Genomic DNA, 27,239 nt, shown 5'->3' with positions numbered 1-27,239 from the left:
TTCATAGTATGGGATATTTTATATGTTCAATATTGATATGTTTACACAACATAAAATTCTGTTAATTGAATTACAGGTAAGTAATATTTTAAATGGAAGTTTTACAGAATTTCCCTTTCTAAATATATTTGCCCTCTGACTGAAGAATGTAGAAGGAGATAAATTTGATTTCATAAGTCCAATGGTGACAAGATTAATTTTTACACTTGTTATAGCTTAAGAATCTCAATGATACATTTTGATCTTCAGCATATCAATCACAATTTTTAAACGGTTTCTATAATGACTGCCAAAATGACTGCCCACTATTAGATCACACTTTGAATTTTGTCTAGAGTAATGAACAACCGACAATGTTTAAAGGGAGGTGCATGAGTCTCAGCAAAATAAATATTGTAAAGCATATAAAACAACGTTAGTGCCTGAGAAACATGCCTTTATAATCTACATCAATTCACCTTGACAAATGTGGAGAATTTCTCTGACCAAGTGGATGCCTAGCCTCGACACAGTCACTTCAATGCCGTGTCAGCATACTGACAGGCTCCTGGGAACATATTCCCAGTTAGAAGTTTCTTTGTGTCTATTGGCCAAAGGATGCCTAGCCTCGGCAGTTCAGAGATCTCCTATGGATCAGAATATCAGGTCCCTGTTCGGATGCCATTGTTGGACCTGGGAACTGCAACCATAGTCAGGACACAGGGGATGCAAGGCGAGTGAACCACTGCATACTTTATTTCAGGAGGGCCAGGGTTTATATACCATTAGAAATCAACTCACAATTTTCAGGGAAAAGGTTAACACAGCATATTATCCATTATAATTACAAGAACTCAAAGGAACGCCATTTCTGGGAGGAAGGGAACCAACACAGAAGATTATCTACTACAAAAGTTTACTGCTTCAATGAGAGTTTACTTATTTAGGGCTAAACTATTTACTACCTAGCTACTATTTGCTCCGGACCTTGACCAGGGCTCTATACACCTAAAGGGGACTTCTCTGTTTACTATGGGAAGAAACTATCCTGATTATTGAGAAGCGAATTTGCTATTTGCTAAGAAGAAGCTATCCTATCTATAATGAGTAACTATCACTAAAGGCAGCTGTGCAAACCAGTCTCCTCAGGGAGACTTTGTATGGGGGAAGGGGAGAGTTTCCTGAAGGTGGCATCCTTTGGCCCACAGACACAAAGAAACTTCTAACTGGGAATATGTTCCCAGGAGCCTGTCAGTATGCTGACGCGGCATTGAGGTGACTGTGCAGAGGCTAGGCATCCACTTGGTCAGAGAAATTAATTCTCCCACAGACAATAAATAAATAATTATTAGAAAAACAAAAATTCCTAGCATTATAATCTAGGTATTTCATTTTTTGTATTATCTAATTCATTAATTTTTCATCCTGTTGCTTCCAGAAATTATAACTAAAGGAAATGGCTGCAGCATGTACTCAATCTGTTTTCTAAATCTAGAAGATGAGGCAGATTCTTTTACATGAATATCTTCACGCCTTACATGTGAACCTAAAATATACATCATTATGAACATTTTAATGAAAATTTATAAAAGATTCAATTCCTGTTCTCTAAGGCTACTTGTGTATCCTGTGTTGATCTGCAAGCTTCACAATTCAGTGACTTTAAATAATGAGCATGTATTTTTGGCAAATCAGTAAATATTTGCTTATGGCAAACGCTAGTGATTTTATAGTATTTTACAATACTACATTTTGAAATCTTGTGTTTCATAATACATGTATTTAAGTTTTTTCATAATGTTTATTTGTTCAAAACGTTGGCTTCAAACTCACTAGAATCTAAGAATCATTTAATAAAATTGTGATAAATTCATATTATATTTGAAAATATGATTAAGTAATTTAGCTTTAATCCTTTGTGGCACCTGCTAATTGTACTTGTCTTCTTATTTTTGTGGTTGAAGCTTGTAATTCTGCACTTTAAAATTCATGTTTCTTTCTGAAATTTTTTTCAAATCAATAGTTCACAAAAAAATTTAGTATTGTGTGTGTTCTGTGAACTTTTATGCCAAATATAATAAATTGGTATGGTAGTTTATGTAATAGTAATTATCCTAAAGACTCAATAATTTTAGCTGTTTGACCTTCATCAAGGTAGCTACCACCATCTTCCCCGGGACGAGGCTCGCCGGGCTGTGTTCCGTGGCCTTGCCGTCGCAGTGGATCCAAGCTTGAAAGATGGTGACTTTAAAAGATATAACCAGGCGACTGAGGTCGATCAAAAACATCCAGAAAATTACCAAATCTATGAAAATGGTCGCAGCAGCAAAATATGCCAGTGCGGAGAGGGAGCTGAAGCCGGCTCGAGTATATGGAGTAGGATCTTTGGCTTTGTATGACAAAGCTGATATTAAGGCACCCGAAGACAAGAAGAAACACGTGCTTATTGGTGTGTCCTCAGACCGAGGGCTCTGTGGTGCTATTCACTCATTGGTTGCTAAACTGATTAAAAAAAAAAAAAAAAAAAAAAAAAAAAACGAGGTGGCTACGCTCACAGCAGCTGGAAAAGAGGTCATGGTTGTTGGAGTTGGTGATAAACTCAGGGGCATTCTCCATAGTACTCATTCTGACAAGTTTCTGGTGACATTCAAAGACGTGGGAAGAAAGCCCCCTACTTTTGGAGCTGCATCGGTCATTGCCCTTGAATTATTAAACTCTGGATATGAGTTTGATGAAGGTTCTATCATCTTCAATGGATTCAGGTCTGTTATTTCTTATAAGACAGAGGAAAAAGCCATCTTTTCTCTTGATACCATTGCAAGTGCTGAGAGCATGTGTGTCTATGATGATATTGAGTCAGATGTACTGCAAAATTACCAAGAGTACAGCCTAGCCAACATCATCTACTACTCCCTGAAGGAGTCCACCACCAGTGAGCAGAGTGCCAGGATGACAGCCACGGACAATGCCAGCAAGAACGCTTCCGAAATGATAGCTAAACTGACTCTGACATTCAACCGCACCCGCCGAGCAGTCATCACTAAGGAGCTGATTGAAATTATCTCTGGGGTTGCTCCTCTGGATTAATGAAAACCAAGTTCCATCCTCAGACAAGAGGTAAAGAAGAAAAATTCAGCAAGCTGATTTTGTTTTTAGCTTATTGCTGTCTTTGTCAGAAGAAACTTGCTCCATTGTTTGAATGGACAGCAAGATGTTTGTAAATTATATTACAATAAATAACTTACAATAAGAAAAAACATAATTTTAGGTAGTGATCAGAATCCTAAATGGAATTCAACTTTATTATACTGCCTAAATTAAGAAATACTTTAATTAGTAATAAGGAAAATATTTAAACAATATAATTTCTGGATGCTAGTAGCTCATGCTTGAATTCTTGCTACTTAGAAAGCTCTGATTTGAGGATTCTAATTTGAAACATACCCAGTAAAAAACAGTGTGTGAGGCTCTTATCGCCATTTACATGACTAAAGCTGTGGGTCAAGTGGTATAGCACTAACCTAGACCAAAAAGTGAAGTTTAAAGACAGTGCTCAGGCCTCAAGTTAGTGTCCCAGGACCAGCACAATAAATAAATAAATAAATGCCCACAGCAGTTATTTAAGTTTTTTTTCCCTCAGTTGTTACAAAGTTGAATTAAAGTTTATACTGGGAGTTATCCTTAACATTTTATTTTTTTAAACAAAAGATTTACCTTCAAAATATGTATTTATACATTTCTTGATATTATATTTAGTGCTCTCTTCAGTACAGGAAATATAACTAGGACTGAAATCTCAAAGATTTTGGTTTGACTCCAGTCTGGGCCAATAGCTTGGAAGACTACATTTCAATGAATAGGTAACATAAAACTGTCATTGCAACTACCTGGGAAGCTGAGATCAAGAGGATCGCAGATACAAAAACCACAGATAAAATAAATTTGAAAACATCCCACCCCAACATAAAAAGCTGGATAGTGACACATAACTGTTGTGCTAGCAATACTGGGAATCATTAAGATGTTAAGTGCACAAGAGCAAATGAAACTATATGCATAGGCTTCAATTCAATTGTGAGTCCTTCATTTCAATCCTGCCCACATTCCCACAAAATGATCTTTGGTGTTGGAAAAGTAATGCCTTATTTCATACTAGCATTAAAGACATTTTCATGTGTAATGAAAATGGGGAAATAATATTAAGAATAGCAAAATAAACAATGGCCAAATGTCTCCCAAGGTTTAATTTTAAAATTGAGAACTTTTTTTTTATAGATTTATGGGTTTGGGATATACTTAAATAGAAATTGGTGAGAAAGCCAGACAGAATGGCGTGTGAGTTGGGACAATGAAGCATGAGGATATGAGAACGAACATAAGAGGGGTTGCCGGTGAAAGTGGAGAAGGAGCTGGGCAGTTTCCTGCACCTCTCATGATGACCTACTGAAGTGTGAGTGATTATTACCCTCATATCAAAAAGAACAAAATGGATTCCACATTGCCATCAGATATGCTCACAAGCAGGATCTTGTCACTACAAAACTTTTGTTGTTATTGTTGTTGTTTAATTTTTGTTTTTATGAGGGGGGTATCGATCAAAATATGAGAACTGGTGGAAAGTTATGAGTTTTCTAAACTGAGAGTATCCTAAATGACATTGAGTTATACTCTTTAGTTTTGTACATTTTACCCCACTTTTTCTTAAAAAGAAGAAATAGTGACATGTACGTATCTTATCTGTTTACAGATCTCCAGCTTCATGAACAACAGGCTTCCTTATAATTCTCATTTTCTTGCAGGCTTAACCCTTGAAGTCTTCTAGCACCAATTTTCATTACATAATGCCCTTTAAGAGAACTTCAAATATTGGTAGAAAATACTTTGAAAGTAAAATCCCTTTGACAAAGGGTGAACAAATGGAATGGCAATACTCATACATGGTTGAGTGGAAGGGGAGGGAGTAACAATGTTCCACAACAAATGTACTCATTACCTCATGTATGTAACTGTAACTCCTCTGTACATAATCTTTAAAATAAAATAAGATAAAATCCCTGCAATGCATGGACCCATAAAAACTTTCTTCTTATATTAAAACAAGAATAATAAAGTGCTTAAAATAATAATTAAAAAGTCAGATTTTTTTTCTTTAACAGATATTTATTCTAGAAGATGAAGAAGTCACTAGAGTAATTAGATTTGTTACAGAGGAAATGAAAGAGAGACGAAGTGTTAATGTTCAGATTCAGTTCACAGATGGCTCATTTCAGTTCCTAGAATAGAACATTCAGATGGAAATATATTGTGAGACACATAGATAATTTTAAATTGTCTAGAAAGCACAATTTAAAAAATATGTAACAGTTTTATTTCATCAAATATACACTAATTATGTGTCAACAAATAACCAATATTATATTGGTTTTGGGTCAAGCTTTCCATGATAGGTCAGCTCTAGGAAATATTTGAAGTAGCTACAAATTAAAGAATATGGAAGAAAAGTGGCATTTAAAATTTTGGAAGTCTCCTAAAGTTGAGTCAGCCTTGAATATATCAATGTTCAGTATTACCAGCTACCATAGATAAAAATCCTTAATACATAATGGTGAGAGTTCTTCATTCGTCCAAATATGTCAAGAATCCCTGCTCTTTTTCTCCTGAGTATATAGAGAGTGTGAGAATAACATAAAGTGGAGTGAGGGAGGCAGGCAAGTTGGCTGCCTGAATCTTGGCCAAAGAACAAGACATGTTAATATTGAAGAGAATAAATCCAATGTTCAACTGACAACCAAAAAAGTACTCCAAGTTTCAACCAACATAGTCTTATCCAAGTTGCAGTAGGTGAATAATTGGAGAAAAAGATGGAGTGAATAAATGCAAAACCCTTAAATGATTGTCTGGTGTGCAGTGTATAGAGGAACTCCACAGTTGTGTGCAAGACGAAGATGGCGAGTAGAGGACCAAGCGTCATCCAGTGGCCTTTAGGAAGGGGCAATGAAAATTTCAACTGCAACTGTGAAATGACTATCTTTGTGAACTCAAATGCTCACAAGTCAAACACATTGCAAGCAAACCCCACAAAACTGGCCACAAAGGATAGAGGAAGTTAACTAATTCCTTTGCAGATTCCAAGGGCACAGATTATTCATACAATGGATCACACTGTTTATCTCACAGTGCATATGCTTAATAACTAAAAAGGCAAAAATAATACCAACATTATGCTTCAGTTATAGACAAAAATCAGGCAAGCTTGCTATTATACAAAATACACCTTTAAAAAACAGTAAATGCATATGATTATAGACAAGTAAAAGAGACAGTTTTGAAAGTCCAAATTGACTGGAATTATAAGAGCAGTTAATATTTAGAATTATCACACATGTTCACCCAAAATGACTGGGTTCAGGGAAGCTAAGGGACTCAATTAATTACTGAAAATATTCAGCTACTGTTTTACACAGGAAGTTGTAAGAGTTTACAAAGGAAGATTCATGAGTGCACACAAGAACTCCTAGAATTGCTGCGGAATTTTCTGTCAGTTACTTCACAGTATCAATGTTAATTTTCTTCAAGATGAGGGTTTCAGGTCAAATTCATCTTAATTAAAGTAATTCATTCACTCATTCAACTCCCAGTCTATACCAAAAGCAAGTGAAAGAACTAGAAAGAAATTCATCATCCTGGGTTTTTTTTCTCCAAAATGTCATGAGTGGCTTGAGTTTTGTCTTCAATAATCTTTCATAAATTCTTGGATGAAGAAATTTGCAACATGTAAGCAAAAATGCAATGCTTTGGGCCATAGAGTATGTGTTATATTTTGATTTATGAAGGACTAGTGTGATGCCCTTTTCACTTTTCACTGCATTTTCTGTGTTTTATCATTACCATCTTGCTAGAGGAGTATAAATAAATTTAGCACATCTTTTCCGAAGACTGGTTTTACCTTTGTTGATTTGTTCTATTTCATGTTACTTTTTATTGATTCCTTCTTAGATTTAATTATTTCTTCTTTGTTCTTTAAGTTTGATTTTCATGTCATTTTCCTGACTTCTTGAAATGGAACATTAAGTCATTGATTTTTTTTCTTCCGATCTTCTTCCCTGGCACATACAATTAAAAACTTGTACTCCCAACTTTTTCTTAAGTATTGTTTTAACTGTATGCTGGAAAATAATGTACTTGGGCTCACTTTTTGATCTATTAAAAAATACAAAGTTCACATGGCATGTTGATAATAATTACAAAAGTGGTATAACTCTTGTTTCACTTGTTCATTTCACTTGGTATCTTCTTATGTGGTCATATGGATGTAGCTATTGGGATATTTTGATCTTCTACAAGGATTAGCCTAATCATGGACTAGCTATTCCCTCTGAGGGACACCATAGGGTTTATGTTTCTTTGGGTCTGGGTCTCTTCACTTAATATGATTTTTTCCAAGTTCTTCCATATTCACATACTTTTAATTATTCTTTGACTTATTCATTATTTAGAAACATAGGTGATTTCTCCCATAAATGAGGTATTCAAGTTATCTTCTTGTTCATTTTACATCTATCAAAGCACTGAACATTAAACGGATGAGTTTTCTATTTCAGAATCATTGATCCTCAATTTATTTTGGCACATATTTCTTTAAAAGACAATAATGGCAGCTACATGACAACAGGAAAAGTAGATCCCTTCTAGACAAAGTAAACAAGAGATCATTTCTAAAATAACTAACAAAGGCTAGGGACCTTTAGATTTCAATGTCAGTGAGTTCTCTAGCATTCCAGACTGTTGTGAAGATTTTAGACTTGCTAGCCTCTATAATCACCCTTGGCTGGTTCTTTGAATATGTTTTCTTCTTCTTCCTGTATATGTACAATCTGTTGGTTCTTTTTTCTCTGGAGAGCACTGTTGAATACATCTTGCTAAAATCTAAATCTGTAATTGTTTTAATGTGTTACTAGATTAAAATGCTTGATAGAAATCATTGACTTACACAAAATGTTCCTTAATCACATTAGGAATTCTTATGCTATTGCAAATAAAAGTGTTTTTACCTTGACCTTCTCTGGTGATGAGTTGAAGTACATTCATTTGTTTTTCTTCTTGACTTCTCTGTGTTAGTTTTTCTAATGTGAGCAAGGGAACCAACTTCTAACATGTGATTCAACAAAGGAACTGGAGTGTCCTAATCAAAGCAAGTAGGCCCAGTATGCAGTCATTAGGGAGATAAGCAGAATGCTAAAATCTCCATAATGTGAGTGTTTATTTGCTCCTCTCTGAGATGTTTTTGTTCTGTGCTCAGATAAGCAATATGCAAATAGTTCTTGAACAAAGGAGAACCCATAGGCTTCTACACCATAGACTTTCACTTAGAGAAAGCTTTTCATAATAGCAGAGCATGTAGAAGTAGGTCAGGCTATGCTGAAATTGGGGTGTGTGGTACTGTAGTACAAGGTCCTCACAAAAGTTATCCATGATGAGATGGTATTTTGGAAGAAACCAAAGGGAGAGAGAGAGATGAGATCAAGATACAGGAAAGTTAGTGGTAAGAAGGATGCATTTCTTATAGAGTCAGTGAATGTAGAAAGATTCTTAAGTAAGACATCCCATGGGGCATCTGAATACCATACAAATGAAGATGATGAAAACTATGGTTTCCTATGCAGAAGCAAATAGGAAAAGGAATATGGTGACAGAGAAGCATTTTTTTATTTTTATCTGCTTGCTTTCCTAATAAATGTAAATGACATTTTGGTTGTCAGAATGACTTAATGAAAAACTGGTAGACTTAGTGAATGAAAGGGTTAAGAAAATGTTTTATATACACACAATGAAATTCTATGCTCTCACTCAGAAAGAATTACAATGATTCATTTGTAAGGAAATGGAAAGACTTGAGGAAAAAAATTATAGTAAGTGAGGTAAGCCAGAACCAAAAGCACCTAGGCTGCATGGTTTCCCTCATTTGTAATAATTAGAATGTGCCTATAAATCTACAAGTATACCCAATGCAGACACATAACTACACCTCGGCATGATTAATTAAACAGTGATCTAAGCAATCATACAGTGAGAACAAAGAAAGACATCCTTAGGAAAGGATGACAAGGGCTCAGTAACTATTCTAATATCATATGATCATATAAAATGATGCTTATTGGAATTACATGAAATGGAAGCAAGGAAGTGGCTTTATGCCTCAAGTGGTAGAGCACTAGCCTTGAGCAAAAAAAGCTCAGGGACAGCTGTCAGGCCCTGAGTTCAAACCCCAGGACAAGCAAGAAAAAACAAATCAAGAAATGGAAGCAAGAGACTTTTTGTTGTATTGTTTGTATGTTTTTTTCCCCTTTCTTTTTTCTTCCTCCTTCTTTCTCTGGCCCACTCCCCATCCTCCAGTTGCTGTGTTTGGTTTCTATACCTTTTGTCTTATATATAAGGTTATCTGATTTGGAGAGCAGAAGAGGCAATACAGAAACAATGAGACAGAGGGTAAAACAATTCCCCAGTGAAACCCACAAGACACCATATTGGAAATCAATTATACAACGGGGGCGGGGCGAGGGCAAGGACGTCAGGAAGCAAATCAAAGTGGGAGAGAATGAGGCAGGGGGAACACTGTCTGAAAGGAAATGTACTCCTTAAGGGACTTCATAACGCCTCTGAGTATCACCTTTGCAATAAAATGTTAAAAATGTAAAACAGGAAAAGAACTGGTGAAGCAATAATGTATGTCATTGAAGGCCATTTTGATGAAGAAATGATTGGGAATGGGTGTGAACACAACACAGGCTCAGGCCATAACCAACGTGCAAGTCTTCCCTTGGTAGCAATGACAGGAGCAGAGCAAGCACTGCGCACATGTGATCTGCATGCTCAGGGCTTCCGGTTAGGAAACCGGTTTCATTTGGTGGTTTGGTTGGAAAGAATGTAACAAAGAGAAATTTAACAAGTAATTTAGACATGTGATAGACAATGTGTCACAAACTATAAAAGTAACTTTCCGGGCATGGAAGTTTATTGGATAATAATTTAAAGGAAGAGTGGTAAGTTTAAATATGTCTCCTTGCATTTCACGACTAAAATTAGCACAAATACATTTAGATATCTGTTATCCACTAATGTCTACATCAAAGACTGATCCTTTCTAAGTATACAGACTCTGAACTATTAAGGAAAACTGAGTATTTTCTTCTGTTCCTTCTACTTTTGCCTTTCCCTGATTATACTTTCTGACAAGTTTGAAACATTTCTTATCCGATGTAGTTTCTTTTCTTCCTATTGTACTTTGCTAAGTTTGTCCAGGGCAAGGGGAGCGGGGTGGGCTGCAGTATTTGCACCCTTACATGGCAGTTCTTTTGTGTTGTTAATATTGAGGCTGGAACTCTGTGCCTCGTGCTCTTCTTTGACTTTCTCACTGGCATCCTGCCACGTGAGTAAGACCTACATTGTCAGCATTCTGCTATTTCACTGGAGATAATGTGATCTTCACTCTGTCTGCCATAGAAGGCAGGAGCTTCCAACACGTGGTGGTACATGGCATTTCTTAAATACTCACCAATTTGCTAAGTCTAAAGAATGTAAAAATGTATGTCACCTGCATCTTTTATTCTGTGTCGTCCTGTTCCTCACACAGTGTGTTTTATATTTGATCCTTACAATCAAGTGGTACATTCATATTTCCACAAGTGGTGAGCAGCCTTGTGTGCTTTACAGGATGACTAGCACTTACACGACTAGAGCACACAGTCTGCATTGACAAGATTATCTACCAGGTTCTCAAAGTTATTGCAGGTTGGTGGTAAGGAAAATATTTTCCTCCTGATTCCTAAAACATGAGTAGAAGCATCCTTCAGCTGAGTAAAATAAGGCATAAAAAAAGGCGCTTTCACTCTGAACAAACTCAACAATGAGTTTGGCTGTTCTGTAAGATTGTACCTGCTCTTGCTAAACCAGGCTCCAGAAAAATGATCTGCACCTCATATCATGAAGTCCACCATATAAGGGACACAGGATGTGTATTGCTTTCTTCGTTTACATTTCTTCATTTTGTCACAATCCACAAATATGAATATAATTTTAAGTTTGAAAGAAATAAAAAAATTAAATGAACCACAAAGCAATCATCATGTTTTTATATTTGCAATAAAAAATAAGCAATCAGTGTGAATATTGAATAATGGATTACTGCAGGTTGAAGGTATGGGAAAAGGTGGGTGAGCTTTGAATACCGTTTCTTTGTGTATGTGTGTGTGTGTGTGTAAAATCATACTCAATATCACTGCCACGTCTTTAGTACATTCTAATCAAAATTAAATAATTATCTCTGCTTTAAAATCATGACTTCCACTTTTAGCCAATTGCCCACAATCTTACAATGTTGTTGGTGTCAGTATTCAAATGGAAAATAAAGGTATTCAATACCAACACTGATTAAATTGTATTTACGTATGGACCTTAATGTACTTATTCAGTTTACAATATTCCACCCTGCAAATTGGACCTAATATTTAAAAATTCGAAAGCAAAATTGATATTTTAATTTCTCTTGAAAATTCTTGTCACCTAAATTAAAGGCAAACTTTTTTATGCATTCAACTTGGCAGGAGTAGTATCATAGCCCTTTGTGCTTAATGTATCCTATATGTGTATATACACACATACATATATATGTATGTATACAACTTAACTGAAGAACATAAAATATAAAAATATAAAAAAGAATCTATAATGAACTACCTTCTGCAGTTGTAAAAATACTTGAACAATAAGTAATATTATTTTGATTATAATAAAGATTATGATGTTTAGTATCATTGCTTTTCAACAACTATTCTTAGTGAAGAAATTTCTTACTTTTTTTTTTTTTTTTTTTTTTTTTGCCAGGCCTGGGGCTTGACTCAGGGCCTGAGCACTTTCCCTGGCTTCTTTTTTGCTCAAGGCTAGCTCTCGGCCACTTGAGCCACAGCGCCACTTCTGGCCGTTTCCTATACATGTGGTTCTGAGGAATCGAAACCAGGGTTTCATGTATATGAGGTAAGCACTCTACCACTAGGCCATATTCCTATTGCCCAGAAATTTAATTCTTTTGACTACTTTTTCTTCATAAGTGCATCTGTGATTCATTTATTTGTACTTATAGGTGAAAAATATAGATAAGTTTATCAAGCTCTTTATTTTTTTCATTTTTTTATTACTGAAAATAACTTATTTCAAAGTCTTATTTTTTTATTTTATTTATTTATTTATTTTTGCCAGTCCTGGGCCTTGGACTCAGGGCCTGAGCACTGTCCGTGGCTTCCTTTTGCTCAAGGCTAGCACTCTGCCACTTGAGCCACAGCGCCACTTCTGGCCGTTTTCCATATATGTGGTACTGGGGAATTGAACCCGGGGCTTCATGTATATGAGGCAAGCTCTTTTGCCACTAGGCCATATTCCCAGCCCTTATTTTTTAACTTCATGTTTCACTTAAAATATGATGATAACAGTAATAATACATTAAATTGTATTACTTTTATCAAACGAAGTTTTGGTTCAAATTTCACTACTAATTGCTTTTTCAATAGAGGAGAATATGGAACCCTAGTTTTTGTACCTTGTAATCTATTTTTGTAATATTAATTTACGAACATCTCAGTAAATAAATTGTAACTATTAAGTAGACTGTATGCTATGACCTTCTTTGATTAGGTTTTATAAATTTTATTTAAAAATGGAGACCAGCACTGTTGTAGAAATATCTTATTTTCTTAAAGATGAGATATTAATACATATTTTCATTCTTAAGTAAAAATTATGTATTATGAAATTTTAAAGAAAACATTCATAGTGTCCATATTACTTCAGTTTAATGCATTTCTAACCACTTGCATAGTATCCAACATGTAGTCAAGAATTCATTCATTCATTCATTCATTTAGCCAGTCCTGGGGCTTGAACTCAGAGACTGAGCAATGTCCCTGGCTTCTTTTTGCTTAACACTGACACTCTACCCCTTGAGCCACAGAAATACTTCTGCCCTTTTCTGTTTATGTGGTGCTGAGGAATCAAATTGAGGGTTTCATGCATGCTAGGCAAACACTCCACTGCTAAGCCGCATTCCTAGCTCCCAGGAATTCATTTATGAAAATACTGGTATTCAGGAGATGCTATGCTGAAAATGAGCTATGCAACTTAAGGGTGGGTGCCAGAGATGTACTCTTTACTTCACTTATGTAATTACTATCATCTCTACATCACATTAATAATAATAATATAAAAATTAGAAAGTATATATATATATATCACAAAGGTAAATAAAGGAAGGAATGGGTGGATGAGGATCTGGGAATGTTGAATAGGCTGACATTGGTCAAGATACAGTGCTTTCATAAACTGCTTTGTTTTATTGCACTCCTTTCAATGACTACTTATGATAATAGAGACTTGGTATATTCCTCAACACTACATCCACAAAGTATGTATGGGCCATATAAACATATATGTGATTTAGTAAATTTGGATTTACTGCTAGAGTTGAAAGTTCATATGCATAACCCTGATTTGTCACCTGCAATGCAAGATCTATTCTTAGGAGATTTCCCTTCATGAAATGAAAATAAGATGATGCTAAGAGAAATGAACTCCATTTTATGGAAATGATTGTTATATCACAGTTGTAACTATTTTAACATCTCATGTGTATCTGTAGTTTCTACTATTGATGATGTTCGTGTATCACCTTCTTGTGATTGTATCTACACTATCTCTGTAATTTTATCTGAGTGTATGGGAAACAGTGTGTACTGGTATTAGAATTAGGAAATTCAAAGGGAATACCAAAATTGAGAGACAAAGGGTAAAATAAGAGAAACAACAACAAAAGCAATACTTGCAAAACTGTTTGGTGTAAGTGAACTGAACACCGCAGGGGGGGAAAGGGGGAGGGGGAGGGGGGTATGAGGGACAAGGTAACAAACAGTACAAGAAATGTATCCAATGCCTAACGTATGAAACTGTAACCTTTCTGTACATCAGTTTTATAATAAAAACTTTAAAAAAATGAAAGAAAGCTTGCAATAAAGTCTCTCATGTGATTAAAAAAAAGAAATGAAAATATTCTATTGCTCATTTATGGTTTGATATTCTCATGTAAAAATGATTGACTTTTTGTTTTCTATGGTGAATAGTTTAAGTTTTTACCCATGTCTCACTTGTTGTGAAGATTATTTTCATTATTATCCAAACTATTTAATACTTACTTACATAGATTTCTACTTGCCAACAAATTGTATTTTAAGTCATATAATCTCCCTAAATTTTTATAATCTCACCAGCAAAAAAGTAGGATGCACATCTGTATTTTTCATGAATTACGGTAAGTAGTAAATATAAGTACTCTTGATATAGTGGAATCAAAGTTCTTTACAATATAGTTATTTTAGAATTAATTTAACATGTTAATTTGTACTTAACTGGACATGTTACATTGAGCAGTACTCAAATTACAGAAACTGGAATTAAGAATTTGGAGGGAATATGGCCTAGAGGCAAGGGTGCTCACCTCACATACATGAAGCCCTCGGTTCAATTCCTCAGCACCACATATATAGAAAAGGCCAGGAGTGGTGCTGTGGCTCAAGTGGCAGAGTGCTAGCTAGCCTTGAGCAAAAAGAAGTCAGAGACAATGCTCAGGCCCTGAGTCCAAGCCCAGGACTGGCAAAAAAAAAAAAAAAAAAAAAAAAAAAGAAAAAAGAAGAATTTGGAAAACCATTAGTTGTTTCCATCCCTCCTTTCAGTATGTTTTTTTCAATTTTAGTATAATTTCAGAGAAAACAAATGTATGTATTATTAGCAATAGATCAGAATAATTTTTAACCTCTTTTGGGTTGAAGATATTGTATTTCCATGATATTCCAGGTAACCCACTGCTACATTTATCTTTATTTTTCTCTTTTACAAAGAACAGATTGCAAGAGAATTTATGGTTTCATTGTTCATGCTCAAGGCTTTTCTTCACAAGTGATTGCTCACACATATCAAGGAATATTGAAATTCATTTCCATGATGACCCTTGTCTTTTGCAATAAGCCACATCAACTTTAGCTTACACAGCAAATATAAAAGTGACTGTCAGAAAAGATAACCATTTGCCATGCATATGAAGGACAAAGTCATATTACAACAGTGTTAGCTACCACTAGAGCACATGGTTTGCATTTTTTTTAAAGGACATTACAAACTTTCAGAATGATATTGTTAAATTTTAAGGTCCTTTTCTAACAGACAGGACTCAATACAATAGGTTTCAATAATTATATAAAACAAGTTTTATTTTAAACATTCACTTCACTCAGGAAAATACAAAATGGATGGACTGAAGTTCAATTACTTACATAGAAATATAATATTCATATTATAAAGTGATAAGCACCATGTTTCATGTACTTTTATTTTCCTTTTTTTTTTTTCATCTTGTAGAACTTACTTGGATGTTCTCAATATTCCCATAGCCATGCTCTGTGGGTGAATGTGCAGAGCTTACATGAATATTATTTTATTATTCCTAGTTAGTATAAATTATAACACCGCAATAAAGGTAAATATCATAACCAGTGTGCCTTCTTGGGAAAAAGGTTAAAGTAAACATGTGTTTATTGACTGGTTATACAAACAAAAAACAATATATATTTTTATTAGGAAGTAATATGAGCATATATATATTTATTATTAGCTTAAGTTAACTGTTCAAGGGAAATTTGTTTTAGTATATTTATGTATGCATAAAATATACCTGGATTATATGCCTCACTTACTCCCTGATCTCTCTTCCCCTCTGCCAAAACCAATGTCAAGAAGCTTCATTCATTGTTACATTTTGACAAATAGACATAAAATGATTGAACTGTTTTCACCCTCCTTCCCTTTTCCATTAATCTTTCCCCTCTTGCTAGTCCCTACATCCCAGATAAAACCTGATTCAACTTCTTAATATTCATTTTTGTTGCAGTGCATTTTATTTATTCATATGGACTTTACCAAATTTAAAATCTGCTGCTCGTATTTGCATAGCTTTGAGATACCTTTGTAGAAAAAAAAATTTCATTTAATTGTGCTCCAATCTTCATTAATTTCATATATTTCTTAGGACCTGGGCACTGTCTCCAATCTCTTTTCTCTGAGGGTATTGCTCTACCAGAGCAAAGTCAGGTTTTCTTGTGGTTAATTGGAGATAAAGAGTCTCCTAGACTGTCTTGCTGGAGCTGGCTTTTAACTTTGATCTTCAGATCTCAGCCATCAGAGTAGCTATGATTACAAGCATGAGCCGTTGGCAGCAGGTTCTCTATTATCCCTTTCTGTATGAGGAAGTCTAATATAATTACATTATTGAAACAGTCTTTGATATATTGCACTTCTATATATTCTCCTATTTTCTTTTGTCCATCTTAATCTATTAGAAAATGTTAAATTACATATATAATTGCAATATTTACAAGCACATATATAGTGCATTTTGATCAAATTTATTTCCTCTATATTGAGAAAATACTATTTTTATTTATATTTTTTCACTATCTTTCATTTACATAATTCTGAAGTAGATATTAAATAAGGTATATTTGGGAAAATACAGTCATAAAGCTGTGGTTTGACACACATTTGTTTAAAATTTACTGAAAGTTTGGCCTTGCTTATAGAGAACTTGGATTCACTATGAATTCATACGTCTCCAACGGCACTAATAATGCCTTGTTACACTGGGTGCTGGTGGCTCAGGCCTGCAAACGAGCTATTCAGGAAGCTGAGATCTAAGGATCAAAGTTCAAAGCCAGCCCTAGCAGGAAAGTTCTTGCAACTTTAGTTTCCAATAAATAACTCAGGAAAAGACAGAAGTGGCCCTGTGGTTCAAGTGGTAGAGCATTAGCCTTGATCACAAAGAAGCTCAGCAACAGAATTAAATCAAAAATGAACAAGAAGAAACAAGACAGAGGGGAGAAGAAACAATAAGAAACAGAGTGAGCATTCTTATTCTCATTGTGAGAACATAACAAGCAAAATTAGCAAAAAAAAATCATTTTAACTGATATTCATACTAATGTAGTCTTTCATCCTCTAAAACATTGTATGTTATATATCTGAAGATAATCAATATTTGAGTTATTTTCAAATAAGTTTAAATCAACATTAGTGATAGAATATAATTTTATCATAATTATAATACAAACATATTTCAAAACATAATTTCCATAATTAATATTCTAAACTTTGTGTCTCAATACAGAATGCAACTTGAAGATTTGAACCTGTCATTTTGTATTTGTGCTTATTCTCTGATATTTTTTTTTTTTGGTGGGAGAAAGTTTTACTTGGCATTAGGAGAGAGCAAAATAGTCAACTCCTTTCATTCATGTGCCTGAAAATACGAGATATTTAATCAACTACAGAATAAAACAGAATCTCATGTTGGTCACACGGCTAGAAGAAGTAGCTGAGATACACAGAGTACCTCAATGGTCAGGTTACCTCAATTATCCAATGTCATGACAAAATTCATTTATTTCGATTTGAAATTTGAGAAAATTTGAATTTATTTATATCATTTGGTAAGTAGTCACTTTAAACTTCATTTAATGAGGTATTTCCCCGAACGTGGGAACAGAGAGAAATAAAATTTGAGGTTCAGCTAATGTACAAGGAAAACAGTATGATAATTAGTCAGAAATAGCATTTTAGCAAACTGGAGGCAAAGAATATAAAACCTATTAAAAATAAAAAGTGAACCTTTAATAAAAGCCAAGAGCCACCTTCAATATTTGGCAGGCTGCCAGGCATATCAAATGATATTCGCAGGATTAATGGGCAAAGAGTGTCTTAAGTGCAAAGACTTCAGAAGAAATCTATTTCTCAGAACCATAGTGAGACACATGGGGAAAATAACAGGAGGGTCACCTCTGTGAATACATAAACCGAAGACTCAATTTGCTTCTCCATTTGGTCCGGTGAAAGAGCATCAGGGAAACCAGGCTAAGGGCAAAATTTGAATTAACTTATATGTAGTAACATCTGTATGCTCAGATAATGAGTAAGTGCATTTTTGAGTAAAGTATATAAAGTACAGGAAAAAAAAAGAAGAAGATAAAATTTTTCTTTCAGGCCAACTTTGTATTGTTGCTATTTAAAAGGGTGTCTATAGTATTTTTGTGACGATAGTTTCAGCTATCTAAAACGTAACTTTGCTGAGTTGAAAGGAGATTTTTGACCACTCTTAGCCTTCGAAGATCAATTTATAGGGAAAAGGGCACGTCATGGATTTCACTAAATGAAGAATCTAGAGTAAGAACTTTCTCCCTTGCATTATCTTGGTTCATTCAACAGATGTCTGGAAAACCTCATGAGAAGATTCGGGAAATGAGAGAGGGCAACACGGCTTAATTTTGGAAACAGAAGAGAAAAGGGGACCTGTGACAGGCAGAAGACAGGAACAGCAAGCCAGGAAGAAGAGGCGGCTGCCACTGAAAAGAACCAGGGAAATCTTGTTCCCTCGGAGAGGAAAAGAACACTGATAAAAACTACAAATTGCGGAGGCTGCGTTCAAGTGTAGGCAGTACTTTGAAATGTACTTCTGATTTTCAGATGTGTGATAACACACCAATGCTAATGGCTGCCTTGTTCATATAGATTTGTTACAGCTGCATGCAGAAACCCAGAATTATTACCAAGACAAGAGCTCAGATATATTTAAAATTGTTATGGTTATGACAGGTGTGAACAATAATTCTCTTATTTTGTAGTCTCCTTTGCCACCAAGTGCTTCTCAATTATGAGAGTTATTATTTCACATTTAATTTCGACACTTTTTACTGAACAAATCAAATATCATCCGCACAAACCAATAAGCTAGGGGATATATAATTCTAATCCCAGCTATGTTGGAGACAGAAGTAAAAGGAGTTAGGTACATGGCTGGTGATAAGAAACACAACACTTTCTCTCTCTCTCTCTCTCTCTCTCTCTGTCTCTCTTTCTCTTTTTCTCTCTCTCTGTATACATATATATGTATGCACATATATATGTACATGTACATATATGTATGTACATATATATGTACATGCATACACACTTGAAAATGGTCTGGGAATGCTGATCTAATGGTATAGCTCTTGCTTATCAAGCCTAAGACCCTGAAATCTAGTTTCAGTACCTGTATAACTAATTCTCTAACTAGCTGACTAAATCAGAAAAAATGTAAACAGATAACTCTCTCAATGTACACAAATGCATACTATGATCAAGAAAAGATTATTTCATTTCAGAAAGAATAACCCAAGTCAACAACAACAACAAAAACTCAACAAAGAAATCTCAATGACTATTTTTCAAGGATTTTAGAAGAAGTGTTGGAAATCATTTCAATCCTGCTCCTATGCTAACACCCTGACTACTTGTGTGGAAAGCATCAGAGCATGGTAGGCCCCCCTAGGGCACACCTTCAACTAGCATCTTCGTTGATGGTGAATGATAAAGCTTCTCTTCTAAGTTCATGAGAAAGGCAAGTACAGATGCTCACTTAGTTCTTAATTAAAATAATCACTGGAATCGGCAGCTACTGCAAAAAAGACAAGAAAAGTTAACAAACTCATGGAAATTGGTATAGAAGAAATCAGTGTCCTTATTTCCAGATGGCATGATGCTCCTGAGAGAAAAATTTAAACTGTTCTAGAAACTCACAGTAGTAAAACTGGCTAGATTGCATGGTACAGAATCAATGCCCTATAGTAATCAATGTCATCTCTAACATAGTACATTTACAGTAAACTTATTGAAACTGACATGAAAACACAACATTATCCATAAATGCTACAAACCAAACAGAATCCTTATTAAGAAAATGTAAAAACTTGTATGATAAAAACTTATTCCAGGTTGATAAATGAAGACCTAAGCCACAGTGGAGACTTGCTTTGTCCACGGTTCAGAGGTCTCAACAGACTACATCTATGGTTTCTTCCAACATTTCTCTACAGAGTTAATTGTGCATGTCTTAGTTAATCATGCATAGCTTTTGTTATTATGGCCATGAGTATATATTTAAAAAATTTTGAAACCCTAGAATCCATAAAAAAGTATCAAAATTGTCAAAAGAAATATGTGGGTGCAATCATACTAACAATTAAAATAGTCATAGGCTATTCTTAATAGTAAGACTAAATTTATGAATATTGTAATTAATGTACTGCTTCATTTGTGAATGTACAAAGAAACATATAAATGGAGTGGCATATGTATCTAAAAAATAGGTTCAGGCACTAATGCATAATTAATTTTTAATATAGATCTAAATGAAATGGAAGGGAGGATGAAGTTTCTTTTAATATGATATGGTGGAGCAATCAGAGATTTGGAAGAAAAACATTAAGCCTTTCCAGAAGTAAGGTGCAAATAACAGATTTTAGAAACAACACTGAGTATGGAAAACAAAAGGAGAAACTAATAAATTTGAAACACTATTCTGTGATCTCTGTGTGGAGCACATGAAAATAAAGCACCAGGTGGGATAAATAATTTTTTATCAGATATTTATCAAATGGCTAATCCTGATTACATAAAGAATTCTGAAAATCAGCAATGGCAGGGAATACCATGAGGTCTAGAATTTAAGCACTGAAGTGTGAGATTCATCAACTTAGAAGAAAATTCATAGCCTTGTATTAAGTTAATCCAAACCTAATGTTTCCTAAACAATACTACTTCCTTAATATACCATGTAAAGTGATCTACTTTATAAAATTCAGAAAAGGCATTAAATTTATTTCATTATGAAAGTCAGGTATACACATTAAAATAAGTGTTGATAAATGAATATAATTTAACAAATTAATTGAACCGTTTAGATGAATTTTCTGGTAAGCTGTGAGGATGTGACTGTTATCAACATGATGGAAAAAATAAGTTCTATGTGTTAGGCCCTAAACATACACAAAAATATTGACATTAGATGTTTTTAAAAGTACTTGATTCACTTGAAAACCAGGTATATTAACTCACATGTTTAAGATGTACTTGATTGCATCTTCTCAGCCCAGAATTGTAAACATGGAATTTCATCTCAAATATAAGTACTATCAATGGATAAAATAGTTCTGATCTTTACTTTGTCTACATTCCTCTGACATGACTTAATTAAACTTAATTTGTTCGTAGGTACTTTTTGAAATAAAACATATTTCAAGAAACACAACTGATTGTTCTTTATCAAAGTGAAATTTATGTCCGCGAAGAAAAGTTTATTATAACTGAAGAATTGGATTCACCAAATAAACAACTAATTATAGTGTTTGTAATAATAGATGCAAGTTCTAAAAGTATTGTTTCTGCCTAATTACAGCACTAGATGAACAAAGACTTTCAGACATAATTACATGGCATTTCAAAGACAATGGAGGATAAATAAAATCATGAAACCTCATGACACCCTTATATTAACTGTTTTTTTTTAATTCGTTTGCTTACTCTGTCGACTGTGAAGTAGATTTCTCATGATAAAATAAAAAGTTCTACTTGCTATGAATCACTATATTTTGTAGAATTTTCTTTATTCAATTCTTCAATTTACAACATTAACAAAGATTGTTGAAAATAGGGCATCATTAGATCCATGTTGTGAGTATTTAATATTCCAAATTAAAATGCATTTCATCAACATGTGTTCTTTTCTACTCCTTTTGTGCTTCTTTTTCTCTTTTTTCTACCATTGCCTCTGCTAATATTTTGTAATGATATTTGCAAATGATTGGTGTAGAGAAGACATTTAAACAAAGTTTAAAATTTAAACCAATAGTAAATAAAAGTATGTCTGCTAATAAAAAAAGAAACTGCTATAAGTGTTCTCTAACCATACTACATCCATACACCACGCCCCCCCACACAGATATCACAAACTGCATTAAGTTCTTTAAAATAATCTCACTGCAGTTCATCTTTATATTGATTTTTTTCTAATAACATTGAACGGCTATTTTATTTTTTAACCAGTTTTTATTTCAGCAGAACATTGACTTGCACATAAGAATATTTTCAGCTAGACACAGGTATAAAGTTGCAGGTGAATTTAAATATGTATACATATTTAAATACAATTTTACTTCCTCAAATACTTAGTAGACCCTATTTGTATCTAAAATATTTGTGATACTTCAGAGAAAATTTTTAAAGAAAGCATTTTGAAAGCACTTTAACAACTACAAAGTTAAATAGAGAAGCTAATATGTACACAAACACACCAAAAGAATTCTAAAGTGGAAAAAAATAAAACAATCTATGTGGAAAAGCAGAACAAGATTTAAAGTGCTCAATGATAGAAGACCTTAATTTGAATGTACAAGAAATCAGAAAATCAAGAAATAGTTGAATGAGAAATTTGCCATTTTACTCACACATATTAAGGTGGGATTTAGACATTCATATGGTGAAAAGGAAGAAAAAGAATTGGGATTGTAAAAAAAAAACTATCAGATGCATCTCTTTATAGAAACTTTAATTATCATATTACCTCAGATAATCAGATAATTGGAATAGGCAGCAGATGTGTGTTTAATCATATTGACTCCTTAAGCTCACTAGAGTGAAAATTTGATGGATAGATGGATGGAGGGGTGAAGGGAAGGAGAGGGTGGATGGATTTTTTTTTTTTTTTCATTTGTGGGGCTTGAAATGAGTGCTGTCCAGGAGCTTTTCTCCTCAAGGTTAATGCTCTTCCCCTTTGATACACAGTTCCATTTCCAGTTTTCTGGTGGTTAATTGGAGATAAGCATTAATGGACTTTCCTGCCCACATTTCGAAGTACAATCCTCAGGACTCAGCCTCCTGAGCAGTTTGGATTACAGGTGTAAGCCACCCACACACAGCGTGGAGTTCCTTAATATACCACATCTCACATTAGTAGATTCCCTTGAGATAACTCTCAAGTCTATTTTTTTAGCTCAGAGCAGACATTTGCAATCTTAAGAATTCTCATTTATCATGTCCCCGTATGTTTTGCCATCCATTGTGTTTACTTGTATTTTATAGGCACACTCTAAATACCACAGATAAGTGCAATTATGCAACCTATGTTTCTTTGGGACTGGATTACTTCACTTAATGTATATTTGATACATTATACAGGACTCTAAACATCACACAGTTAGACCAAAGGAGGATATTCTTAGGAGAGAATCACAAAGACAAAATAGCTATGTGCATATGATCATATTAAATGATATATATTCAAATGAACTCCAAGAAATGGAAATAAAAGGGTTTTTTGTTGTTGTTTTGGATGTGATTTTTCTCTTCTCTGTAATTGTTTCTTTTTTCTATACATTTTGTATTGTATGTAAGTTTACCTGATTTAGGGAGGGTAAAAGTGCAGAAATGTTCACCAAAGGGTGAACAAATACAACAGTGACACTCACTAGACACTATGTTGAAAATGAACTATAGAATGCTGGAGGAGGAGGGCCTGGAAGAGAAAACTTGGATAAAAGGAGAAAAGAGGTAACATTGTTCAAAGCAAAATATAATTTACCTATAGATCTTCTGTATATCATCTTTACAATAAAATTTAAAAAATAAATACAAATGAAAATTAGAAAAAAAAAGACACAGTGTACCAAAAAAATTCTACCTTTATATAACACATTTATGTTTTAGTATGGCATCTTTGTTTGTTGGTATGTTGATTATCCATACAACTTCATATTTCTCATTTCTCTCTGTTATGCAGATATATGTCCCTTTGCAAAATCATTGTAGTTCAATATTGCATCAGTGGTGCAGGACTATTGTCGTGAAATAACACAAACTTGAAATTGTTCTCTTAGTTCAGAAGGTCCTAAGTGAAATCACACTTCCCAGGGTTGGTTTCTTCGGCAGATCTCAAAGAAAATTCCCATGTTTCTCTTTTCAATTTTCGTGGTAGCCAGAAAACTTTGGTGTCTCTCCAAGATAATCTGATCACCTCCAGCTTTTCTCTGTTCTGAGATGGGCTGATTGCCTCCGAGTCTCTATCTTCCCCTTTCCTACAGAAATCAGGCATGGGATTTGGAGCCTAGTGTAATTTTATAACATCTGAATGTGGTTATTTCTAAACACAAAGTTCCTAATCCTTGGTAAAATCTACATTAGCCGTTTTCCATGGACGTGAATTTGGGGAGACTTCATGTACTTCAATTTACCACTTGCACTCTGTGTGTAAGTCTTTCTTTCTTATCTACCATTGAACAACACTGAGTATTTAAATGCTAGGTGATGGATGCATTGTCCATTCACAAAAGGCATTTGATGAAAAAAATAAGCATTTGATGTTATCTGTACTTTCATGCAGTTTAGATTAACGTCTTTGAAGCAAATAGATTATTTTGTTATATCAGTTACATCAGTAAGCAATAGACACACATTTTTAAAATTAAGAATGTTGTTTTTTTTGTTTTGTTTTTGTTTTTGTTTTTTTGCCAGTCCTGGGCCTTGGACTCTGGGCCTGAGCACTGTCCCTGGCTTCTTTTTGCTCAAGGCTAGCACTTTGCCACTTGAGCCACAGTGCCACTTCTGGCCATTTTCTGTATATGTGGTGCTGGGGAATCGAACCCAGGGCCTCCTGTATATGAGGCAGGCACTCTTGCCACTAGGCCATATCCCCAGCCCCTAACAATGTTTTCTTCCCCAGCTGTGGGCAGCTGCCTAGGTTGGCCATTGTACCTAGGCATGTGTTAGAGTTCTGGGAGAACAGCAGCCAATAGCTGGTTGACATTCTGGGCCTGGTTCATGCCATCTCTGTAGTTATCAATACCAGGATGCCAGCATAGTTGAAAAAAAAAGTTTTCTTTATATTCCTACCATGATTTTTTTCATTCTTAAGCCCTCTATAAAATTTTGATAGAAATAATTAAATAAGTTACATGTTCCTAATTTAGAGTAGCAGACATCACTGAATTGTGTTTTTTATTTTAAATTAAGATGGAGAATAAATCATAAAGCTGTATGAAAAGCATTTTAATATGAAAAACTTATTGCTCTTCCATGTTTTACATCTTTCCATTAGAGGTTGGGCTATATTAACATACGGTTAACATTATATTTTCAATAATGTATAAATTGTGTTTCCCCCCAGAGGTACAAATAAAACAATTATCATAGAAACTATCAGGATAAAATGGAAAATATAACTAAACATCCTACTGATGTATTAGAACTTATTATTGGTGCATAAAATATTTAGCACAATTATTATAATAGATAATCCATAATTCTGTAACAGTTTATGCACCCAAAACATTAGCATGCACATCGAACAGGTAAAGATAGTTGCATAATATTGAACAGATAAACAAATACAAGTACCATCATTGGTACTGAGTTGCAAGTCCATCAAGAATGCTATGACCAAGAAGACTATACAACAGTTTTTCTACTTCCAGTCCTCTAGTTAAATATTGCACTCCATCTTTCTTAGATTGACTTTATGCCCAACTACTGACTGTCAAATTGTTCTTCCTGCTTAACAAAATAAACTGTATAAAACAATGACATTCTGTACAGATACATTAGTTGCCATAATCTTACCATTTTCTATATTAATTTATACTTTCTCTATGGAAACAAATGTATACTAGTCTAATTAGAAAGTTAGAAAACATTCCAACATCTGCAAAACTTGATGCTGATTGAATATGTTCTCCACATTTTCTTAGATGCCAGCTTATTACCCAGTTCCATAGTATTGGAAGGTGTGACCTGTGAAAAAGTTTACTAGGCTTTTACTGCTCTCCACTGGTTGATTAAGGTGCACTTTTAGGAATAATTTTATTTTAGAACCCCATCTTGACTCCCTTTCCTGCCTCCAGACCTCTCTTTGCCATCATGCCTTGGAAGGTCATAAAAGCACTCATTAAATGTAGACTCTCATTCTTAGACTTTCTATTCTTCAGAAAAGTAAGATTGAGGTTGATTTTGAGGGATGGTTGAAATGTGTGAGATGATAGATTCAATCAGCTGAGATACACTGTATATTACCTTATATGTGGAGAGTCTGTGCTAGCAACAGTGCATTGACTTGGTCTAAGACATGTGTGTTTAGGAAAGAAAAAGAGCAACATGTTTAATTTGAATAAGTTCATGTCTACAAACAAGAATTCCCTCCAGAATAGATGATGAGAGATCTAAAACTTGACATATACACATGTATACATGACAATGTTTTTTTCCTAATACAGAGATACACTCATGCAAAAAAGCTATATCATAGAATACATCTGTAAGGAGAGAGAAAGAAGTCAAGAAAGAGGTAGGTGGACAGACTAATTAACAGAAAAAGAAAGGAGGTGAAAGGAAATTATGAGCTAATTCCACATAGTAGCATTACTCTAATTCCTTTACTTCCCATGGAAATGAAAAGCAGAAGTATACTAACTGTATTTAGTTCCTATTTTAGCACATTTCCAATTGCACAGTTAATTTACCAATTAATTAAGCTTTCTCCTACTAGCACACTGCAATAAGGAGTTTTGTGACTGATTGTGCGAGTGAAGCTCCTATTTGAGATAAGCAGAAGTAAGTGAACAGATGGATAATTATGAAGAATTATTTTGACTACCACAATCCTTCCATTAGTAGAAGAATATGACTTGTATGGGCCCAGTAGGAAGCCCCTCAAATTCTGCTGACCAATCAATATAAACCAATTGATATTATTCTATTTCTCACTCTAAATCTACTTAACATAGTTTATGTAGATTTTCTATATTTTTATATGTATCTTTATTTATAATCATACAAATATATGTATATTTACAGGATCACTACCTGCAATTTTTCTAGACCAAAATATTTCAAAATGTTTTATATTTCCAAGAGGCTTGGTTTTAGTACTCTAAATTAAAACATTATCCTTTCTGACATAGGACAATAGCAATTAACATAATTCCAGACATGCAGATAGGACCTTGAAAGATAATCATATAAACAAATTTGATTATCATCTATTAAATCATCTGCTTGTAATGCAGTCTACAATGTATATCACCTTAGTACATCCTTTTTATATACCCATTTTATTTATTTTATTTTTTATTTTTTTGTTGGTTGAGGGGCTTGAACTCAGGGCCTGGGCACTATTCCTGAGCCTCTCTGTGCTCAAGGCTAGCAACCTACCACTTGAGCCACCTCTCTACTAATCCCCATTTTATTTGATGACTATATAGTCCTCATCTGAAATAAAAGATAGTTCAGGTTCTTAAAATGACAGTAATAAA

At 34.2% G+C, this 27,239-nt stretch overlaps 1 protein-coding gene across 1 annotated transcript; it reads left to right on the top strand.

The window, feature by feature from the left end:
• The first annotated feature begins 2,120 nt into the window (after nucleotides 1-2,120).
• LOC125367463 (ATP synthase subunit gamma, mitochondrial-like) lies at nucleotides 2,121-3,228 on the top strand. The gene has a single exon (XM_048368136.1). The coding sequence runs from the start codon at nucleotides 2,218-2,220 to the stop codon at nucleotides 3,064-3,066; it is 849 nt and encodes a 282-aa protein (XP_048224093.1). The 5' UTR covers nucleotides 2,121-2,217; the 3' UTR covers nucleotides 3,067-3,228.
• Nucleotides 3,229-27,239: the final 24,011 nt, after the last annotated feature.

This window comes from Perognathus longimembris, chromosome 19 (assembly GCF_023159225.1).
Source record: "Perognathus longimembris pacificus isolate PPM17 chromosome 19, ASM2315922v1, whole genome shotgun sequence".
In the NCBI taxonomy this organism is placed as follows: Eukaryota; Metazoa; Chordata; class Mammalia; order Rodentia; family Heteromyidae; genus Perognathus; species Perognathus longimembris.
The sequence above is the reverse complement of the archived record's forward strand: the minus strand, read 5'-3'. Positions and strand labels throughout refer to the sequence as shown.